Source organism: Nicotiana attenuata, unplaced genomic scaffold (genome assembly GCF_001879085.1).
Source record: "Nicotiana attenuata strain UT unplaced genomic scaffold, NIATTr2, whole genome shotgun sequence".
Lineage (NCBI taxonomy): Eukaryota > Viridiplantae > Streptophyta > Magnoliopsida > Solanales > Solanaceae > Nicotiana > Nicotiana attenuata.
In genome coordinates, this window is record NW_017671242.1 from 160,711 (window position 1) to 176,236 (window position 15,526).

Consider the following 15,526-nt stretch of genomic DNA (forward strand, 5'->3'; position numbering starts at 1 on the left):
TATACTCCTACTAGTTGGAGTATATCTTTTTTAAATTCATGCTATATGATCGGACTTTTATTGCACTGAACATGGTAAGCAATTAGGCACTTGATTCGGTCAATTACTGCCTGTCTAAAGTACCTATAGGACTTTCATTGTGTTAATATTTCTTAGCCATGTTGACGATTTAGCTTGGACATGAATCTTTAGTTGTAAAAGTGGTATCACGTACAGTTATGACAGCCAGAGGCAGACCTACCCTTCGGGTAGGTGGGTCACCGCCCCCGGTTACTTCGGAAAAAATATATGTATATGGGTATATATCTTAAATAATAGGTTTATATTTTGATTGTCACCCTAAGATTCAAATGTTAGGCAGCTGCATTATTCGATTTGGGGGCACAACTTGACTTTTGGTGCGCTGCCTGGGTTCGGTTCCAACTCTAGCATTTGGTCAAATATTTATTCGACAGTGGCGCCCTAACGCCCTTGCCACTATCAAATCCTGGGTCCGCTTCTGCCTCTGATGACAACAGGTTGTTCATTTGATTAATGAAAATCATATGGGAAAGGGCATTCATGATACAACTGGAAGTCAAGAATGAGAAAATAAGGAGTAAACAGTAATATTTAGAACTACTAATTATCTTACAAAGTTATAATCTAGATTATCAACTTTGTTTCTCTTTTCTTGCATCATCCCATTCTTATCTACCTTACAACATTTTCACATGAACTCTAGGAATATGAGCAATTTTCCAGTAATCCCCATTTTGACTGTCCTTAAGCTGCACAGTCATTAACAGCTTTTCAGAAATTTCTTCCAGCAAAAGATAACCAAGCTTCCTCAAATGCTCAATCCCAAAGGGCAAATTCTCCATTAATCCACAGTTGCACAGTTGAAGCTCTTCAAGAAAAGGCATTGCACCCTCTTCCACTTTCATCTGTCTCAACTTTGTGGAGTGCCAAATGCATAATATCTTCAGCTTCTTGAATCTACCTTCCCCGAACCTCAATTCTTCGCCTTCGGAGGCTCGGTCTAGCACGAGTTTGACAAGGTTGGGCAAATCTTGAAGAGTTTTTAGTGCATTGTCCATTAACTTGCTCCCTCTTAAAACAACAATAGCTAAGGCTTGAAGAGATGTTACCCATTGTGGAAACCTCTCCAAACGCCCTTCGAAGACTAATGTTCGAAGGGATGAGTGTGTAGAATGAAGGGGATAGTGCAAGTCAATTATGTCACCCACCCCAAAAGATGAGATAGTTAGTTGTTGAAGATTTATCAACTTGTCAAGGGAAGAACAAAGATCCCTTCCATGTTTTCTTCTCAGCTTCGCGATGTATAACATTCTTAGTCTCGTTAACTTTCCCAATTCGATCACCGTGCTTGTAGTGGCATTTATACGATTCACCATTTCTAAAGACACAAGAGTCCCTATCTTCTTAGGAGCTTCAAAACCATGTATATAACCAGCAACAAAGCGGTTAATGAAGATATGGCGAAGATGTTGAAGCTTTAGTATCTCGACTGGCAATTTGTTTACCAATGTCTCCCTTAGATCCAAGAACTCAAGGTTCTCAAGCTTCCCTATTGATCCTGGCATATGTTTTATCTGAGTGCTCCTCAAGTTTAGACAATTGAGATGAAACAATTCAAAGACTTCTTCCGGGATTTTCGCTAATTGGGCTCCTTTTTAAGTCTAAAACCTTGAGTAGCTTAAAACTGCCAGATAACAGCTTCAACAATAATGAACTAGAGACAGAAGCTGATGACCCGAGCGTTATTAGAGTGCGAAGGTGCTTAAACTGATCAATGTCTTGTATATCATTAGACAAATGATCATGGATTACTAGATGTCTGGCCTTGTGACTCCTTTCTCTTGACTTGGAAAGAATGAATTCATACCACAAGTTATGGATTCTGAATGACTCTAACCTTCCATCAGGATGCTTTCTAGCAACTTGGATCAAGCTTCTGTTTGCAAGTTCATTGAGATAGCTTTCAGCAACTTGTGCAATTGCCTTTCCTTCTCTTTCAAGGACAAGTCCTTCTGCTGCCCACAGTCGAATCAATCTCATCTTGTCGATGACATGATCTTTTGGTATTATGCTCAGATATGTGAAACAAGACTTGAGATAGAAAGGCAAGTCTTTATAACATAGATCGAGTATCCTTTTCATGTGCTCGACTTCACTATAACTACCTTCTAGCCTGGCAACAAGGCTGCTGTGAAACAACTCCCATGCCTCTGTGTTGTTCCCTTTGGTAGCCAGTGCACCAGCAATCACCAAAATTGCCAGTGGAAAACCGTTGCATTTTTCTATGATGTCTTTGGAGATTTGCATCAAGGGTGGAGGACATAATAGGCTGCCTGAAAATACCTTTCTGCAGAAAAGAATCCAAGATTCTTCTTCAGACAAATTCAAACTATAAACATGACTATCACCGCCAGTTTCCACACAAATGTTATGGCATAGTTCAGGAAAACGCGATATGATGATGACCCTACTGCATCAGTTTTCAATAGGAAATGTACATTTGAGAGCCCTCCATATACCAATGTCAGGGACATCATCAAGGACAATAAAGTACCTTGATGACTCAATGAGTTGTCGGATGAACTGTGCCAACATGTTAGTATCCATGTCTTCAATGACTCGACGGGAATGGTCATTGTTTATAGTAATCATGTTCTTCATTAGCTCCTTAACATCAGAAACCCTTGGAATCTCAAGCCACAGTGTATGATTGAAATGCTTTTTCACTGCTGCATCATCATAGACTTTCTTGACTAGGGTAGTTTTCCCTATACTTCTACTTCCAACTATACACTGCAATTTCCATTCTGGATCATCAGAAAGAACCCAATCAAGCAGCATTGACTTGTGATTTTCAATGCCTAAAAGATCTGCATCATCATGAAGAACTACTTCTTCATGGTTATCACACCATTTATTAATGTTGCTACTCTCAGCACTTATTGTAACACCATATTTCTGAAGAAATGTTATATGTCCTTCAGAAATGATGACGATACGGACATTGATGCCTTCCAATAACATTGAAAGATTATCATGCTGAGCTTCAAATAACTTCTCCGACAATGAAAGATGGGACTTTTTCCATGGCCATGATCCCTTTTCTTGAAAATTGTTGCACATAACAACATGTTTTTCGAGAATGTCTTGGACATCATGTGCAAGTTCTTGTACTTGTTTGATCCATACTTGTAATTCAGCATCTTCTTCTTCTTTTGCATCAGCTACTCTTGAGAAAGTCCTCATCTTTCCAAATTCATCCCTGATATGAACAATTTCTTCTTGAATTCCTTCAAGAAATTTTTGTCCACCATTGAGCAAGGTTGAAAGCTGATGTACCAAATAAGTTATAGCACTCTCTGCCATTTTTTTCACTCAGTATATAGTTTCTTTAGCAAAATTTATGCAATATGTTGGTATAATTCATGGTGGACCTTGGTGATCAATTTATATAGATAAAACTTTAAACTAGTTTATGCTCCAGAATCGCGTAATGTAAATGATTATTGCCAATTGCAAGGTTAAGAGATATTATCCTAGTTACTACTAGTTTACTAATACTAGTTGGAGTATCTCTCTTATTATATATTAATGCTATATGAGCTGACTTTGAACATACTTATCGTGGCCAGCTATTTGGAGGTTACTTCATTGACTATTGGCTATCTAGAAACACTGATTGTCAACTTAGAATGTTTACACAAGAATCTCCAATATATTACTCCTCTAAAATAATTAACATAAACATGTTGTGCAAACTTTGCTATAGTATCCTAGCGACATTTTTCTTATGGCGAATTGAAGTCGTATGATCTATATTTGCTGATCTTCAAGCTCGTACAATAATCGCTCAATAGTTATGTGTTAAGTGTTGTTGAGTGATGAGAAAAAAAGTTCTTTGCTAAATCCTTGCCCGCAATAAGGTATTCCATACCTGCTCGTGTGGTCAGTTTAATTATTCACCATCGGCAAGGTTGACAAAAGAGTGGCTCCGATACCATCGGTAACATCCCAGCCCGCTAGTGATATTGTCTGCTCTGGACCTAGGCCCGCACGGGTTTAAAACACGTCACTAGGGTCTAAAGCTTGTTAACTTATATACCTAGCATCCCTCTTGTGTTTTACCGAGGTGGGACATTGTCTAAAGTCTGGGATGTTACATGGGCAGCAACAGTGCCAGATGTATGCTAGTAAGCTATGCCACGCGATCTTTTGGTAACAACTGTGAATATTATTATACCAGCCAACATGGACATCAATACACCTAAACACACATCTACCTTCGAGGAAGGTTGATGTGTGGAAAATTTAGGCCTCCAAAATAACACTAAGTACACAGAATTCTTTGTAAACAGCATTCCTACTTCCAGCTTTTCTCGACACACTAAGGAATTCTACTCTATCTACTAATTCTTTTTTTATCTGATCTATAAATGTCTCAATATGTACATTTTGACTCCTGAAAATGATTCAGTCCCTCGCCCTCCATGTATGGTAAATTATTGCCCTCCAGGCTGCTGCTATTAACTCCTTTGTGACCTTATGCCAATGCTTCTTCCTGATTGTTTCCATCACCAATTTCACCTCTCCAGCTTGGAGCTGGATGCCCAACCAGTCTCCCAATGCACATATTGTATATATATGATTGCTCAATCTACCAAAGTTGTTGCTTGGATATTTTCTGGAAGTATCTTTTTCCTCCATTTGAACATAGCAGATTGTAGAAAATCCAGTGGAAGAAGAGAAAAATGAGTGGAAACTGTACAAGCTCAATTCAATTGTATATGCTGAGATGTCTGAAAAACAATAGCTGAATTCTACATGAATGTCAAGTTGTAAAAATGATACTATTTACAGTTAAAGAAAATCGTAGGGGAAAAGGCGTTCATGATCCAAGAGAAAGTTCAGAATGTGATACCTAAATATGAGAAAATGAGGAGTGAAGAGTAACATTTAGAACTGTTAATAACCTGAGATAGTTATAATCTTAATTATCAAAGATAAAATGGTACATTTCAATGAGACTTCTTTTGTCTTTTCGTGCATCATCCCATTTCTATCTACATTCCAGCTTATTAACTGGAAACAGCCTCTTGCAGAAATGCAGGGTAAGGCTGCGTACAATAGGCCCTTGTGGTCCGACCCTTCCCCGGACCCCGCGCATAGCAGGAGCTTAGTGCACCGGGCTGCCCTTTATTCCATCTTATTAACTACTCTTCTATGTGAAGTCTAGGAATATGAGCAATTTTCCAGTAATCCCCACTTTGACTGTCCTTAAGCTGCACTGTCATTAACAACTTTTCAGAAATTTGTTCCAGTGAAAAATACTGAAGCTTGCTCAAATGCTCAATCCCGAAGGGAAACTGCTCCATTAATCTACAGTTGCGCAGTTGAAGTTCTTCAAGTAAAGGCATTGCACCCTCTTCCACTTTGATTTGCCTCAGTTTTTCAGAGTGCCAAATACATAATTCCTTCAGTTTCTTGAATCCAACTGCCTTGAACCTCAGTTGTTCGCCTTCGTAGGCCCGGTCTAGCACCAGTTTTACAAGATTTGGCAAATCTTGAAGAGTGTCTAGTGCATTGTCCATTAATTTGGTCCATTTTAAATGAACTGAGGTCAAGGCTTGAAGAGAAGTTACCCATTGTGGAAACCTCTCTAAGCGCCCTTCGAAGACTAATGTTCGAAGGGATGAGTGTGTAGAAGAAAGGGGATAGTGCAAATCAATAATGTCACTCACCCCATAAGATGAGATAGTTAGTTGTTGAAGATTTATCAACTTGTCAAGGGAAGAACAAAGATTCCTTCCATGTTTTCTTCTCAGCTTCGCGATGTATAACATTCTTAGTCTTGTTAACTTCCCCAATTCAATCACTGTGCTTGTACTGGCCTTTATAGAATTCACCATTTCTAAAGACATGAGGGTTCCTATCTTCTTAGGAGCTTTAAAACCATGCAAAAATCCAGCACCACGTCGATGAATGAAGATATGGCGAAGATGTTGAAGCTTTAGTATCTCACCAGGTAACCTTTTTACCAATGTCTCTCTTAGGTCCAAGAACTCGAGGTTCTCAAGCTTTCCTATTGATCCTGGCAGATGTTTTACCTTAGTTTTTCTCAAGTTTAGAAACCTGAGATGAAACATTTCGAAGACTTCTTCTGGTATTTTCACCAATGGGGCTCCTGTTAAGTCTAAGACCTTGAGTAGCTTAAAGCTACCAGTTAACAGCTTCAACAAGAATGAATTAGAGACAGAATCTGATGACCCGAGCGTTATTAGAGAGTGAAGATGCTTAAACCGATCAATATCTTGTATATCGCTAGCCAATGGATCAGCGATTACTAGATGTCTGACTTTGTGAGGCCTTCTTGTAATTTCTTCACCATTAGTTATAGTAGCAGTTACCCTTTCTGCTGACTTGGAAAGAATGATTTCATACCACAAGTTATGAATGGTGAATGAATCTAATCTTCCATCACAGTACCTTTCAGCAATTTGGATCAAACTTCTGTTTGCAAGTTCATTGAGATAGCTTGCAGCAACTTGTGCAATTGCCTTTTCTTCACTTTCAAGGACAAGTCCTTCTGCTGCCCACAGTCGAATCAGTCTCATCTTATCGATGACATGAAATTCTGGAATTATGCTCAGATATGTGAAACAAGACTTGAGATAGAAAGGCAAGTCTTGATAACATAGAATGAGTATCCTTTTCATGTGCTCGACTTCGCTATAACTACCTTGTAACTTGTCAACAAGGTTGCCATGAAACAACTCCCACGCCTCTTTTCTTTTCCCTTTATCAGCCAAAGCACCAGCAATTGCCAAAATCGCCAGTGGTAGGCCTCTGCATGTCCGTATAATGTCTTTGGAGATTTGCATCAAAGATGGAGGACATAACAGGCTGCCTGAAAATGCCTTTCTGCAGAAAAGAATCCAAGATTCTTCTTCAGACAAAGGCCTCAAACTATAAACATGACTATCACCACCGGTTTCTGCACAAATGGTATGGCATATTTCAGCAAAACTCGATATGATGATTACCCTGCTGCCACAGTTTTCGATAGGAAAGATACATTTGAGAGCCCTCCATGTGGCAATATCAGGGACATCATCAAGGACAATGAAGTACTTTGATGACTCAAAGATTTGTTGTATTAACTCTGCCAACATGTTAGCATCCATTGCTTCAACTGCTCGACGGCTATGGTCATTTTTTGGAGTAATCATGTTCTTCATTAGCTCCTTAACATCAGAAAACCTTGGAATTTCAATCCACTGTGTATGATTGAAATGCTTTTTCACTGCTGCATCATCATATACTTTCTTGATTAGGGTGGTCTTCCCTATACCTCTAGTTCCAACTACACAATGCAATTTCCATTCTTGATCATCAGAAAGTAACCAATCAAGAATAACTGGTTTGTGATTTTCAATTCCTACAACATCTGCTTCATCAAACAGAACTACTTCTTCATAGTTATTACACAATGTAGTAATGTTACTACTCTCAGCACTTGTTATAACACCATATTTCTGAAGAAATATTTTATGTCCTTCAGAAATGACGATGATTCGGGCTTTGATGCCTTCCAATAACATTGAAAGATTATCATTCTGAGCTTCAAAGAACTTCTCAGACATTAATGAATGACGGGGTTTTTTCCATGGCCATGATACCTTTTCTTGAAAATTGTTGCACATAACAACATGTTTTTCAAGAATGTCTTGGACATCATGTGCAATTTCTTGTACTTGTTTGATCCATACTTGTAATTCAGCATCTTCTTCTTCTTTAGCATCAGCTACTCTTGAGAAAGTCCTCATATTTTCAAATTCATCCCTGATATGAACAATTTCTTGTTGAATTCCTTCAAGAAATTTTTGTCCACCGCGCAGCCAAGCTGAAAGCTGATGAACCAAATAAGATATAGCACTCTCTGCCATTTTTTTCACTCAGTATATAGTTTCTTTAGAAAATTTAATGCAAGATGTTGGTATAATTTATGGTGGACTTTGGTGATTAATTTATATTGATCAAGTTTTGAACTGGTTTATGCTCCAGAATCGCGTTATGTAAATGATTATTGCAAATTGCAAGCTTAACAAATATTATATATTCTAGTTATTACTAGTTTACTACTACTAGTTGGAGTATCTCTTATTTTATATTCATGCTATATTAGCTGACTTTGAACAAACCTAACGTGGCCAGCAGTTTGGAGGTAGCTTTGTTGACTACTGGCTGTCTAATATTTTGAATGTCAACTTTATTTTTTCGATTGTCAACTTGAATGTTTACATTTGAGTGCTGACAAGCCATTCATGTTTTGTAGTATATAATATGTCAGAAATGGTAAATAAGAATAATTACAGGTTGCTGATGCTGCTGTTCAAACTCAGGTTGCTGCAACCTATGTTTTTTTTAAGTTAAAGCAAACTATGCAACCAAGAACTGATCAGTCTCATGTTTTTCTTTAAATGTCTTAATTAACTTTACTTATAATCAGTTACTTTGTTGGTGCCTTATTTTTTTCCTTAAAGTTTAATCAAGACGAGTCAGCTGCTGGATCGACCAACAAATGATAGGCAAGAGAGATATTAATCATTGATCAGTGTCCCTGAAAAATGGATTTGTTGATATGAAAGTTTACACAGGAGTAAGATACACAAGCATTTACCTAGGCAGATGCAGAATTTAAACCTTATGGTTTCAATCTTTAAGGTTTTAGAATTGAACGCATTATATTTTTAAATTTGTGAGTTCAGAACTATCATTTGTAATAATTTTAGTGAACTTTTATGCATAAATTTATATTTTGCGTCAAAAATATTGTGTTCGGATGAACTCGGCTCCGCTACTCTACAATCGCCCATGTCGATAGAATTGGACAGTTTTGTTTTACATGGGAAGGAAAAGTCAAATTTTTATCTCAAAGTAGACAAACGTGCGTGTGGCAAACGCCAAAATGTTTCAATAAATACTAGGATGCTATCTTGAATGGTTAGCATCGCCCATATAATTATGGTTATTTGTCCTTTGAAAATTGGTTCGTATAATTTGATGGAAGCTTATTATCAATTGTCAATCGAATGATTTCATTATCAACTTATCATGCCAGTTGTTAATAATAATTCTGGATTTGCCCTTTTTGTCTTTGTGTAATTACTTGGTAAATACCTCACCGCATAGGGCATTTATACGTACCTAGCTAAACAATTAACCTTAAGAATTAAGTATAGGAAAATGTATATGCAAAACATGCTTACATTCATTGGCTTAGTGTAAGATTAAGTTTTTTCCGTTACTTGCTTTCTAATATTTAGGTTTTTTTAGTAGCTTTTGCAATTTATCGATGTACCTACTTCAATCGCATCCAAAGAAAAAAGGAAAAAGGAGTTCATAGTTGTTTAACCAAAAAATAGAATTTCGGTTAAAACTAGAATTTAAGAGAAAAAATCGGGTTACTGATAATCAGGAGACGAAAAGAATAAGAAATTTTTTGTGGATAATAAATGCAGTAAATAAGTTTGTATTCCAATGTAATCGCAATGATATTTCGTGTCCTTACAAATGATGAGACCTCCTCCTTTTATAGTTGTCTTTCTTAGGAAAATGTATAACACCTTAGCCTTAAAAAGGCAATTAAGAGCATTAAATGACATTAAATGAAACGTTACACAATCATTCAGAATCAATATTGATTCTCTAACGTATTTGTCATTTAATACTGAATTTAGACTCCTTTATGCCCTCAGATTCATATCTTCAATTCCTTCTGACCTCCTGACTTTAATTAAGTTAAATAGATACGAGACTCGTATCTTTTGAATAGCTTCTCGTGCCTATTTAACTTTCTTCTCCTCGTATCTGATATCGCCCGTGCCCCTCAATTGATCATCATGTTTTGACCATTTGACCAGTCCACGTGTCATGCCACGTTACCTTCAATATAAATTCAGTTTTTTTCCCAATACAGATAGTCCCGCTACTTTCCATTTATTTATCAATTAAATATTTGGAAAGTGGATCTTCATTAAAAAGGGAATTTTTGCCATAATCAATGCTATGACAGTGTCGACGCTTCAATTGTCTCTTCTATTTAATGCACCATATACGTGTCATCTTCTCATTAGTTCTGCGATTTTGCAGCCTTTTTCTAAGGCTTTTTTAACTCCACTATTCACGAAGTGATAGTTGCCTTTATTAGAGGCTTTCCATCATTACACTTCTTAATTATCGACGGTTGAGTTTATATATAAACTTGCCCCCTCTTTCCTTTGTCTTCTTCTTCACAAGCTTTTTACCAAATTTCTTGCTATTTACTTACCAAATTTCTTGCTATTTACTCTTGTTCACTTCTTCTTCAGTTCATACCTTCTGTTTATATCTTCTCACTATGTCGTCTTCGGATCCTAACCCTAAAAGAGTCCCAATTCTTGATAGTTTCCCCAATGCTCCTGCTAGATATAGAAGAGGTAGAGGAGGTGTGCTTCGTGGTACAGGGTCGGTTCGTGGTGGCACCTTTGGTTCCATCATTCCTTCTTCTAGTTCTGGCAACATCTCTAGAGGCTCTCTTTCTAACAAATCTTCTTCTAAAGGCAAAGAAACTTCTGAGTCTAACCAAGAGCCTCTGGTTGAAGAAATTGTGCCAACGGATTTATCTTTCGAACATGACAAAGAATCCCTTCGTGACCAAGTGATTAAATTAGAGAGAGCTGATAAATATCCCTCTTTAATTACTGAACCTTTGATTCAAATTATTCGAAGAGATTGTCGTTGGAGAGGTGACACCCAAATAGTTATTCCTACTCCACATCAAAGAATATCTTCTTATAGGGTTGGCTTTTCTTTCGTTTACACCTATCCCTTTACTTTGGGATTTATTCCTGCTATTGACCCAGTCATACTTGATTTCTGTCGTTTTTTCAAAATTTGTTTGGCTCAAGTTGGTCCCCTCGTATGGAGAACAGTAGCTTGTTTGAGGTATATGTCAACCAAAGCTGATGTTGATTTTACTTTTCCTCATTTAATTCATCTTTATCACCCCAAGCTATTCCGCAATGGTGTTTTTACCTTATCTGCAAGAAGTAAGAGGGTTTTGGTTAACCCTGAAGATACTAACGACCGTGGCTGGTACACCCGGTTTGTTGTTGTTTCCACAATTGATTTGGTGGGTGAATCAAATATTCCTTTTCCTGAGAAATGGAACTTTGCACGTAAGTATTTTCTTCCTTGCCGTATCTGCTTTCATTATTTCAGCTTCTTTTCTAACTTTATTATTATTCCTTTGCTTTTTTGTAGCAACCATGGGAAATGTGGAACCCGTTCCTAATTTCCGTGGTTGGGTAGATGTTGTCTTGAAAGCCGTGCCTATGGAGGCACGAACTTGGAAATATATTTCCAACAAACATGGTTGGAAAGTGAAAACTCACGGTATACATTCCTCTTTGCTTTTCATGTGTTAAATTCTTTTCCCCTCTTTTAACTTTTTATCCTTCTTATTGTCAGGATTTGCTATTCGAGGGATGTCGGCTGAAGTAGCTATCACCCTTCGAGCTTCTTCCGGTACTCCTCTTGCTTTGGAAAGAACAGAAGCCACGCTGTCAAAGAGGAAAGTGGTTGAAGAGGATTCTGACGTCGATGAAGACGATGATACCTCTTTGACAGCTCGTCCTAGAACTAGGAGGCGCATTGTTTCTGAGGATGAAACTGAGATCTCTCCTGCTCGTATCTCCGATCTCGTCACCATTACCTCTGATGAAGAGACCATTCCAAGGGACACCCCTGAATCCACTCATCGCCTCTTTATTGAGGGCTTCGAAAGTGGTGGATTAGGTCCGGTTTTAGATGAAGTCCCTCTCTCATCTTCCGTTTCTGTTCTTTCTGTTCCTCCTCCAACCTCAAGTGTTTTCTTACCAACTTTGTCAATTTCTGCTCCCTTACCTGCTTCGACTCCTTCGACTACTACTATTTTCACCTCTTCTACCGTTCCTCCTTCTATAGTTCCCCCTTCTTCTACTCATTATGTAGAAGAGGGTTCTAGTAGTAAAAGCATGGCTATGAGGAGTGTAACACTTGAGGTTCCTGCTAATAGCAGTCTTTTAAGGAAGTCTGGCGGAGCAGATGTTTGGCTTGAACCCTTAATTGGGGATATTGAGAAAAAGAAAATGGACAGTCACAGTTGCCTGACTCTGATGAACGACATAGTTCATTCCACTTTGAAGGTATGACCCTTCTTTCTTTACTTTTACCAGAATTTTTCCGGAATTCTAATTTTTCTTTCTTTATCGTTTTCAGGCCAACCTTATCGGTACAGAGTTGATGAACAGAATTTCCTTACTAGAGAAGGTGGCACGTGACTCTGAAAAGGCTGTTCTTGATTCAGAGAAGGAAGCTCGTGACTCTGAGTTGGAAGCGGCTAACTGGAAAAGCCAATTTGATAGTGCCCAAATAACAATAGAGGATTTACAAGAGAGTAAGAATAACCTGGAACAGCAGGTGAGGGCATTAACTTCAGAGCTTGCGATTGTAAAAGCTTCTTCGAGTCAAGCTGAGAAAGAAAGAGAGCGTCTCGAGTCTTCTTTTTCAGAACAGTTATCTAAATCAAGTGAAGAAATCAGAGAGCTGAAGGTATTGTTGAGCAAGAAAGAGGAGTACGCGGGAGAGCTAGTTCAAAACTTGTCTCAGGCTCAAGCTGACTTGCAAATTTTCTCTGATAAGGTTCGTGCCTTAGATAATTCTCGTGCTTCCCTTGAAGCTACTCTTGATTCCACTTTGGCTGAAAATCAAATGTTAAAAATGATCTTGCCTCGTGGGAAAAGGATTATGGCCTTTTTAAACTCCCGCCGTGATGCCTTAACTGAAGCCAGTCAAGAAAACTTTGATTTAGAATCAGAATTGGCTAAAGTTTTGAAAACCATTGCTATGACTCAACAACCCCTTGACTTTCCTTCACCAGTACATGAAACTCCCGTGGCTGAGGAACCTTTAAATGAAGGAGCCGCTTCTGTTGAAGTTGAATGTTACAATTCCAGCTCCCGAGGGTGAAACTTCACTGATACAGTCGGTGGAAGCTGAAGTACCCGTGACTCTTGCTTCCCTCGGTAACTTTAACACTTCAAGCCCAACTGCCGCTACTTCCTCAGAAATTGCTATCGTGCCTACAGCTGCTTCTGAAAGTGAGATCGACATTGCAACTTCAGAAGTTCCAACCCCTTCAGTGACAAGTTGAATATTTTACTCCTTTGTTGCCCCCGTTTTTTTTATTTATTAATTGGTGGTTTTATCCCTTGACCTTTTTAAGGGATTTTTGGTTAAGTCCCCAGTTATCATAATGGGGCACTTTGTAAAAACATTTGACTAAGTTTTACTTAGTCTTTTTTAAGAAGTTTTCTTGGTACTTCAATATGTTCTATTCTTGCCTTTTTCTTATCTATTTAGGACTTATAGAATAGTTTAGCAATTTTATCCTTTGAAATTGCTTTATGATTCTTCTCATGAGTTATTAACATGAGGTTTATAAAAGAGGGCCCTTTTATATATATATCGACACTTAATGAAGAAGACGTCTCAACTTCATAATGGTGTTATAATACGATGAAAGAAATAGGAATACACATGTTTTGTATGCTACAACTTTGACAAGTTTTTATTCATGAACTTGAACAAACTTTTGAGTATTACATGTATTAAAGTACATCTATAACTTTCTCGCAACTGTTTTCCTTGTAACAGATTTATATAAAAGAAGAACAATAAATACGAGGTTTTTCTTTATAACCCGTTTTAGTACATAGTCTTGACCCCATCTTCATGTATTAGGAAGGGTTTGAGAGGTGACTCTATTGTTCTCATGGTAAAGAATACTATGATGTATGCTTATGCTTGGATTCCATAACCTCTGCTCGACACTTGTCTCTTGATTTACGCATCTATTTTCCGCACGTATCTGTTATGTGTCTATTATACAGTCCCCCAAGTGTTTGAGCGGTGAAGTATGAAGCCTCGAGCACTTGTTTTTCCTCTTAATTTGGTCCTTTTCCTGAAACAGAAAAATTTGCGGGACTCGGAGGTGCGATTAGAGATGAAAGCTGCCTAACCCGTGTGTATTTCCATCAGATTATTGTAACCCTGGGCTGGGAATTTAAGAATATTCCATTTTGCCGTACAGCTCGTGACTCATCATTTGGCACGAGTTAGGGTTTTTGCCTAGCATCTAAAATCGTTAGTAAAATTGTTAATAAAAAAAAATGAATTTTTGACATAGAGATACCTGACAATGGATACTTTTTTTCAAAAGTAGTATCTTTTTAGATGGACAGCATTCCAATGTGAGGGTAACAGTTTGCCATCCATTGTCTCCAACTCGTATGCTCCTTTTCCTGCAATGTCACGAACTCTGTAGGGTCCTTCCCAAGTTGGACTCAGCTTTCCTGAATTAGCAGCCTTTGCAGATTGGAACACCTTTTTAAGCACGAAGTCCCCAATTTTAAAGAATCTGAGGCGTGCTTTCCTGTTATAATATCATTCAATTACTTGCTTTTGTGCCGCCATTCTTATTAGCGCAGCTTCTCTTCTTCCTTCTAACAAATCAAGATTCACCCGCATCTCTTCATCATTTGATTCCTCCGTTGCTTGAACGTACCGTGTGCTTGGTTCTCCTATCTCTACTGGAATCAAAGCCTCCGCACCATAAACCATTGAAAATGGGGTTTCTCCCGTGCTTGTTTTTGTCGTTGTACGATAAGCCCATAATACCCCAGGTAATACCTCGGGCCAATTACCTTTCGAATCCTGCAACCTTTTTTTCAAGTTGTTGATGATAACTTTATTCGTGGATTCTGCTTGTCCATTCCCCACTGGATGATATGGTGTGGATGTTATCCTTTTAATTTGCCAACTTTGAAAAAATTCTGTGATTTGGGCTCCTATGAACTGTGGTCCATTATCATACACGATTTCCTTTGGTACCCCAAAACGGCATATTATGTTTCTCCAAATGAAGTCTTTAACTTCTTTCTCCCGCACCTGTTTAAATGCCCCTGCTTCTACCCATTTAGTGAAGTAATCTGTAAGCACAAGTAGAAATTTTACCTGACCTTTTGCTTGTGGCAAGGGACCTACGATATCTATTCCCCATTTCATAAAGGGCCACGGAGCTATGACATGGTGGAGTAACTCAGCTGGTCTATGCATATTATTACCGTATCTTTGACATTTATCACATTTAGACACAAAATCATTAGCTTCTTCTTCCATCTTGGGCCAATAATATCCTGCTCGAATCAATGTTTTTACTAGCGACCTCCCACCAGTGTGACTTCCGCAATGTCCTTCATGTATTTCCCTCATCACATATTCTGTTTGAGAAGGTCCGAGACACCTTGCTAATGGGCCACCGAACATCTTTCGATACAGATTCCCTTGATGCAAACAATAACGAGCAGCTTTCTTGCGAAGTGCATGAGCCTTTGTTTTGTCAATAGGCACGGTTCCATGCTGTAAA

At 38.2% G+C, this 15,526-nt stretch overlaps 3 protein-coding genes across 3 annotated transcripts; all 3 read right to left on the bottom strand.

Annotated features, from left to right (window-relative positions):
• Positions 1–506: 506 nt before the first annotated feature.
• On the bottom strand, positions 507–2,496 carry LOC109206973 (disease resistance protein RPM1-like; the record flags this gene model as incomplete). Its single annotated transcript, XM_019369846.1, has 1 exon — positions 507–2,496. A coding segment is annotated over one exon (861 nt), but the record flags the coding sequence as incomplete, so codon positions are not given.
• Positions 2,497–3,387, bottom strand: LOC109206975 (probable disease resistance RPP8-like protein 2). The gene has a single exon (XM_019369847.1). The coding sequence runs from the start codon at positions 3,385–3,387 to the stop codon at positions 2,497–2,499; it is 891 nt and encodes a 296-aa protein (XP_019225392.1).
• Positions 3,388–4,770: 1,383 nt separating this feature from the next.
• LOC109206985 (disease resistance protein RPM1-like) lies at positions 4,771–8,009 on the bottom strand. Its single transcript, XM_019369858.1, has one exon. It carries the CDS (start codon positions 7,962–7,964, stop codon positions 5,232–5,234), a length of 2,733 nt encoding a protein of 910 aa, XP_019225403.1. The 5' UTR covers positions 7,965–8,009; the 3' UTR covers positions 4,771–5,231.
• Positions 8,010–15,526: the final 7,517 nt, after the last annotated feature.

Excerpts from the sequence above, each read along its gene's own strand:
- LOC109206985 (XM_019369858.1), bottom strand. The coding sequence starts at position 7,964 with ATGGCAGAGAGTGCTATATCTTATTTGGTTCATCAGCTTTCAGCTTGG.
- LOC109206975 (XM_019369847.1), bottom strand. The coding sequence starts at position 3,387 with ATGGCAGAGAGTGCTATAACTTATTTGGTACATCAGCTTTCAACCTTG.